Source organism: Pararge aegeria, chromosome 6, assembly GCF_905163445.1.
Source record: "Pararge aegeria chromosome 6, ilParAegt1.1, whole genome shotgun sequence".
In the NCBI taxonomy this organism is placed as follows: Eukaryota; Metazoa; Arthropoda; class Insecta; order Lepidoptera; family Nymphalidae; genus Pararge; species Pararge aegeria.
In genome coordinates, this window is record NC_053185.1 from 17,047,737 (window position 1) to 17,055,579 (window position 7,843).

General features: G+C 33.5%; 1 protein-coding gene across 1 annotated transcript; it reads left to right on the forward strand.

The window, feature by feature from the left end:
- The first annotated feature begins 5 nt into the window (after positions 1–5).
- Positions 6–7,103, forward strand: LOC120624480 (28S rRNA (cytosine-C(5))-methyltransferase). The gene is made up of 6 exons (XM_039891047.1): positions 6–595; positions 676–931; positions 3,363–3,625; positions 4,211–4,324; positions 5,094–5,268; positions 5,668–7,103. The coding sequence occupies exons 1-6, from the start codon at positions 473–475 to the stop codon at positions 7,080–7,082; spliced, it is 2,346 nt and encodes a 781-aa protein (XP_039746981.1). The 5' UTR covers positions 6–472; the 3' UTR covers positions 7,083–7,103.
- The last annotated feature ends 740 nt before the right edge of the window (positions 7,104–7,843 follow it).

Genomic DNA, 7,843 nt, shown 5'->3' on the forward strand with positions numbered 1-7,843 from the left:
TTAGGTTAAGCACAATCTTATAGGTCCTTGATTCAGTCCGATCAATTGAAATAGAAATAGAAAATTCCATCAATAAAAAAAGAAAAATTCAAAACAAGGTTACACTCTTGCAAGTGAAATGATAGTATTTCAGTGGTTAGATTTTTGTTATAATCATTGCTCACTCATAATTATTGAAAATTAAACTTGAAAAGCTGTGAAGTGTGCATATTTATTATAAATTTGTTATTTTCAATCGTACAGTTTATCGGATTTCCATAAATTTTTGAAGCAGAGAAAAGGGGTACGATTTTCATGATGAAACTGGTTTTTTATTTGTTTATCTTGAATGAAACTTAACCTACAAAACATTGAGTTTACTATTTTGATATTTGTGTGACATTTGTCTCGTGATATTCCAAGATTGACCAGAAGTTCTGGTAATATTTTTTTTTGGATCTGAGAATGAATTAAGTCTTCGTTCTTGAATAAAATGTTCGAGCATTCTGTAAGAGTTCCAAGACATTTTAAAATAGCAGCAAATATTGTCCAGAAAGTTACTGAAGAGGGTGGAAGTGTCAAAACTTTGCTATACGATAGCAAACTGAAACATTTTGTAAGTATTCTGGATTCTTTTCAGTTTCGTTACTTCACTACATTTCATACAGTTATTACACGATAATTACGTATTTGCAGAGGACTAGTGTTCTTTACGCACTGATCAATGAAAGTATTAAACATGCGGCCGATATCCAAAAAATGTTTGAAAGCACCGGTATATTGGTAAACGAACCTCGTTTAGACCCTTGGCTGGCGAAAGTTCTCACTGCAGAACTTATTTATGGGAAAAAGTCACTGCCAAGCAAAAGCAAACCGGAACAAACAATATTATCTTACAAAGAGAGATTTGAGAAATTCACACCTGAAGTTCAAGACGATCAGAAATCTAAAGGTAATTTATTTTCTTTTACAGATCTAATTCTGCGATAAAGACAAACCATTGCGACAAAATGGCTGACAGTACCGAAGGTCCACTAATACCAAGACAGTCAAAGCTGGCTGCGCTCGCCTTGGCAAATCTATTTCTCTATAGTGTGGCCATGTTCACACTACCCTTTGTTGCATTTTTTGGTGTTCGTCACATACTGAGTGATTATTATCCAGTCGATACCTTTACCAGAACGGTTTGGTCTGTGGTTGCAGCTGTAGTTGTTGTCAATTCAATAATATGCCTGTATGCCTACAAAGCATACCACGAAAAAGAGTATGATGATGATGGAAATGAAATAGATCAACATTCATATAATGAGCCTGAGAAGAGTACACTTAATTTGAAACAGGATTAGTTTTACCTTTATATTTTTATAACATTCCAATGTGTGTTCAGTATTATTACTAGAAAATGACTTCGAGAAATCGAGACACTTGTGTTTTTAAAATAAATAGAGAAAATACACAGCAACTTTTTATTTATTACACATTCATGCATTATGTCTGCCAGACATGTAAGAAATCAACTTTAACTAGTGGCTAAATTAACTTTAAAGCTTTATTGCCTTTAGTTTATTTTATATGGTTTATAGTTAGCTTTATTACTATTTTAAACAGCATTAAGTAAAATAAAAAATTAAAGCACATTAAATCTATTTTTAATTGAAAATGTATTTTTATTAGATTAAATTTTGTTAGTGGCAAAAATTAAAACTTATTTGGCAGTACACAAATGTAAAAGCTGACTTGATGCTTTTATACCAATTTAAGACTTTTTGAATAAGATGGTGGTCTTAATTTGACTTTGCCTGCGTTCATTTTGAGATGGCACAGATCACTTAAATAACAGAAATGTTGGAGAGCCTCTCCACAATTTTGCAGCTTTTATCAGAAATGTTTATAAAAACAAAAACAAACTAACAGCTTATTGAGAACCTCCCTTTATTTTTATTTTTAAAGTCAGTGTAAAGTTACAATGTAATATTTGCATTTCCTTTGTTTTTTGTCTGTCTATTTGTTATAAAGTTGAAATACCATAAATTGTGTTAGATATAACTACCAATTTGGGCTTTATACATATTTCTGGGTCTTTTTATGTATGGTGTACAATTGCCATATCCTCATTTAGTTTCAGGCTCTGCATAGTAATGTAACCACAGCTTGGTATGGGTCTCTTCTCTCATTGGAGAGAAGGAGATAGTATTTAGACCCAAAACGCTGTTCCAATGTGGTTTGTCCGACTATTATAAAACAATCACATGTTAGATATAGTTACAAGGATGTACCTTCCGATGAGGGCTTAATTTATTTCTATCTGGCTTGGCTGTAATCCTAATATTGACGGCCGATTGGCGCAGTGGGCAGCGACCCTGCTTTCTGATTCCAAGGCCGTGGGTTCGATTCCCACAACTGGAAAATGTTAGTGTGATGAACATAAATGTTTTCTGTGTCTGGGTGTTTATCTATATATTAAAAGTATTTATGTACATTATTCATAAAAAATAAGAATCATATCTTAGTATCCATAACACAAGCTACGCTTACTTTGGAACTAGATGGCGATGTGTGTATTGTCGTAGTATATTTATTTATTTATTGATAAATTATGTAGGTAATAAAGGATTTTTAAGCTTAGATATAGTAATTAATGAGATGGTAAAATATTGGCATGTGGCAACATGGTGGCCGAACTGGCAAGTGCGCTCTGCTGTAGGTATTCCATTGAGGAGTTCAAGAATAATTTTGACCAACTTCAACTAATCCTCATTAAGTTTGAATGTTAATTGGTTAAGGTCGAAGTCACAGCTCGCTGTTAGACATACTCGCATAGCATAGTGTTTTAGACCAAAGATCTATCACAGTATAATGTTAGTATAATAACTGTGAATGATGGCGTAAAATTTTATGTAAATAAAATAATAAATTTGTGTAATGGACGTAGGAGTGCTGTGTATATATGCACAAGAAGCACTGCCTACCTAAATTTTAATGTAAGTCCTATAAGAGGAGAATTTCCCTGCCATGTCCCTGCCTAACGTTTTTTTTATAGTAATAATTGAAGACCAAGTAGATGCAATGTGGAATACTCTGGCGTACAAACAGAGTAACACCCACACAAGGCAAGAAATACGTCCTACAAAGTGCCGCCTTGTTTCTATCTGAGGCGTAGGTGTTAAGCCACGTGCTTGGCAACCAAGCCCTTCAGACCGCAACACGGCAATGCCGCTAAGCCGCAGAAAAGAGCAGTACTTCCCCGGACGAGCTGTCTCAAGAAGCTCTACTACTAGATACTAAAAACTTTTTGGAAATCGCTTCTCGGCCGTTTGGCTAAGATCAATGTGTTAAAAAAAACTTTTTGTTAGTTGTTTGATTAAAATTCCGAACTTAAACAGTTGTTCGCAGACCCCGCTACGTTCGCGTAAACACGAACCTTCTTACAACTTCTGACGCTATAAGAGCCTTCCAAGACGATGGCTACAAATTCATCAGGTGCACATCAGGTTCCTACAATGACTATCTACAGCAAATACAAAACCTGACTGAGTATGACTTCACGCAGGATTATCATGTGAAGACGATATTCGTATTCCCGCCTGGCACTAAGTTGCATGAGCATGACTTGTATTTGGAGAACAAGATTATTTTACAGGATAAGGTAAAATGTTACTTACATTAAACACACACTTTCAATTGGCGCAGTGGGCAGTGGTCCTGCTTTCTGAGTCCAAAGCTGCGGGTTCGATTCGATTTCAAGTCTTTTCGATTCGATTTCGATTCCCACGGATTTATATATATATTGTATATGTATATATTAAAATTATTTATGTATATTATTCATAAGAATATTCATCAGTCATCTTAGTACCCATAACACAAGCTAAGCTTACTTTAAGGCTAGATGGCGTTATGAGTATTGTCGTAGTATATCTATTTATATCGTAAGAAAAATAAATACTTATTTTCACCAACCCACCCAATTCCATACATTCAACTGATTTTCACTATAAATGAGTATCAATGAGTATCGTTTTTCAAATTTATTAATGGGTTTTCAAAATTCAAAATTCATTAATAATTTACAATGAGTATTGTATGTTTTTAAAATTTTCAAAGTTTTCAAAATTAAAAAAAAAAACAAAATTAATTTATTTCAAGTAATTAGGCCACTTTTGAAACGTCAAGTCAGTCGGTGACTCTACCATCGGAATTTGCTCTTGAATGACCTGTTATATGTTTTTAGGCAACAGCTTTGGCAGTGCACCTGCTAGCAGCTCCACCGGGAAGTGTAGTCTTAGACATGTGCGCAGCTCCCGGCATGAAAACCACGCAACTAGCAGCATATTTGAGAAATCAGGTAGTGTATTGGAGCATTTTGTGACAGACCTCGTATACCTGATAACATAACATAACATTGTTTATTTATCAATATAATTGTTGCATACACAGAGTTCATCATATTCTACCGTATCCTTATAGAAGCAGTAAAGCTTTGTGTGACAGAGTTCGGCCGGGATAGTACTATCACCAGACCCAGACCCTTCAGACCGGAACACAGCATTGTTGCAATGCTGTGTTCCGGTCTGAAGGGCGTGGTTGCCGGTGTGATTACAGGCACATGTGGCTTAACACCTAAATTTATGGAAACCAAGCAAATCAAGCAAATTGCCCACATTGCAAATTACAGGGCAGCATTTATTTAAAAAAAAGTTATCAATGGATTTTGAGAACAGGGAATAAAGGTATTTTTAGGTATTATCTATTTTCGCTAACTTGTCTGTTTTATAACAGATGGCATAAAATGGAATAAAACCTCTTTCTGTACGCAGTATAAAAGTATGGTAGGCAGTGGCTTCGTGCATCTATGAAGTGCACGCCACTGCTTATTATGTTAACAATAAGGCAAATTTTCTATACCTTTTTTAGTGTAAAGAGAATTAAAAAAATATAAATAATAAATCAAAAGAAAAATATATTTTCTATACGAGTACTAAAGATATATCTTTACTCAAGAAAATGTAAATAGACATAAAAGGACAAGAAAAAAAACTTTGAGTTTCTATAATCTAAGATTGATGACCGTCCTTTTTGAAGACTCTATTTGTAGTCTATTTCTCATTCAACAGGGAAAAATATATGCAGTGGAAAGAAACGAAAAGAGATACGAGACACTCTGCCAATACGTTGAAGCGACCGAGTCTAAGTGCGTGGAAACTCTTCTAAAAGACTCTTTGGAGATCAGGAGAGGGGATCTTGATGATGTTGAATACATCCTCCTCGATCCAAGCTGTTCGGGATCAGGTGAATAAGATTACAGATGATTTCAGAGTAGTTCACGGGAGAGTCTTGCACATACGCTATTTGGGATTTTAGTCCCGTATTGAAGCTTTGTGTTAACTAGCTTTATGAGGGGTTAGTGTTTTTTGAAGTTCCAATTAAAGGACACTTGTCCTCCATTTATTTCTATCTTTTTTTTAAAAGTTCCCTGCGCTAATACTCTGTGCAGGATTGGAACCTACATATCAATGCTGTCTAATTCTAAGGAACCTCACATTGGCTAATCTGTGTAAAGCCAAAAGAAAAAAAAATTAAGGATACACCCATACGCTGTGTATAAACTGTCCCTGTACTATTTAAAAATTATAATTTTATTATTACAGTTGATAATCATATTTAACTAAAATCTATTTTTATTCTTAGGCATGGAACTCAGCGTCCACAACTATATCGATGAAACGAGGCTGGCTAAACTCACGTCTTTACAAGAGAAATTCTTAAAGCATGCAATGAACTCGTTTCCGAACGCAAAGCGAATAGTATACAGCACATGTTCGATGTTTCCAGAAGAAAACGAGAGGGTAGTTACAAATATTGTCAAAGCTTCAAGAGCTAAATGGAGAGTTAAAGATGTAAAAGAACTTCTTAAAGATCAATGGAATAACTTTGGTTCTGGAATGTATGGCAGTATGGGAACAAGATGCCTTTACGCCAAACCCGATACTGATTTGACTATTGGTTTCTTTTTGGCAGTTTTAGATAAAGACTTAAGAGATAATGAAAAACAACAGGATGATAATAATATGGCAAATAATCATAATAAAAAAGACCAGAAGTTTAAAAATAAAAGTACACAAAACGAGGATGTCAATGACGTACAAATTGAACAATGTGAAACAAAAAATGAAATTGTTGAAGAAAAAGACCTTACAAAAAACTATAAAGAACATACTGCTAACCCTGAAGTTTCCGGAGAATTGAATTATGAAAATATTCCGAAAACTAAGAAGAAAAAACGTAATAGGGACAGTAAAAAATTTGAAATACCTGTAGAAGAATATGAAATTTCAGAATCTAAAGAAATACCCTCAGATGCTATTAAAATTGAGTTAAATACAACAAAAAAAAAGAAAAAGAAAAATAAAGACAAGAGTTTTGAAATCTGTGAATCATCTGAAAACAATAAATCACTTGAAATCAATGACGAAATCGAAATTTCATACAAGAAAAACCGAAAGAAACGTACAAATGACTCTGAAGCTGTAACAGAAACAGAAATTACAATTACTAGTGATACAGAGAAAATTAATACACCTGAAATAAACACATCCGTTGAAATAGAAACAACAAAAAAGAAACGTAAAGATCGCCGCAAGGAATCATTAGTAGCTGTGAAAGGAACAATAATAGATATTTCTTTAGATATAGAGACGGAAAATGCTTCTAAAGAAAGCAAAAAAAGAAAAAATCAAAAAGACACTTCAATAACATCCGTAAGTGAAAATGAACAACTGATCATTTCTAATAATAGAGAAACATTAGAAAGTGATAAATCATTTAAAGATAGTAATAATGTTGATAAAGTGGAAAAAACTAAAAAAAGAAAACAAAAGTTCCATGAAGATGTTGTTAAAGACTCGATTTCGAATACGGCAGAAGTTGACGATAGCAGTTGTAAAACCGAAAAAAAGTCTAAAAAGAAACATAAACATCGGGAGTCAGATACATTGGAAACTGAAGAAAAGAAAGCAGATATCAAAGATCATGAACTAACAGCTAATCATTCTTTTGAGGTCCCTAAAAATAAAAAGAAAAAGCGAGATACAGAAATTATTTGATAACACTGTTGTGTTTTTTAAGTTTTTAATAAAGCAATTTTACATATTTTTTGTTTTTTTTTCAAGTTTTGTAATTTATTTTACTTAGTAAGTAACACGCAATCTAAGGAGATCATCGAAATTGTGTCATCAATAGTATTTACTAGTAATTACCCTAACCTTAAGTATTTACTAGGTGTTATCTCCGACTTTAGACAGATTACTGACGTTGAAATAGCTAGGCTTGTTTATTTTGCGTACTTTCATAGTGTTACGTCCTACGGAATCTTGTTATGGGGTAAAGCTGCTGATATCGAAACTATATTTATATTGCAGAAAAGAGCTGTACGATCAATATATAAACTTAAATCACGCGAATCCCTCCGTGAGAAGTTTAAAGAAATAGGTATACTTACTGTCACAATATATTTATAATAATATAGTATTTGTAAGACAACATATTAGTCTTTATAAACAAAAAGTGGATATAAACAGTCGACTTACAAGAAATGGTCATAAATTAGTGACATCTGAATATCGTCTGCGAAAGGTACAGAAGCCATTTGTGGGATTGAGTATAAGCTTTTATAATATGATTCCTAAGGAAATTTTGGACCTACCAATGCATAAGTTCAAAGAATTTGTTAAAACACACATATTACAGCGAGGTTATTATACAATTGATGAATTTCTTAATGACAAGGTTGCTTGGAAGCATCCGGCTCTGCTTACATCTCTCACAAGATAGAAAAATGAATGTTAAAATGTAAAATGTAAATTTT

Coding starts and splice junctions, on each gene's coding strand:
- LOC120624480 (XM_039891047.1), top strand. CDS start 473: ATGTTCGAGCATTCTGTAAGAGTTCCAAGACATTTTAAAATAGCAGCA. Junction 596..675: donor ATAGCAAACTGAAACATTTT/GTAAGTATTCTG, acceptor ACGTATTTGCAG/AGGACTAGTGTTCTTTACGC. Junction 3,626..4,210: donor AGATTATTTTACAGGATAAG/GTAAAATGTTAC, acceptor ATATGTTTTTAG/GCAACAGCTTTGGCAGTGCA.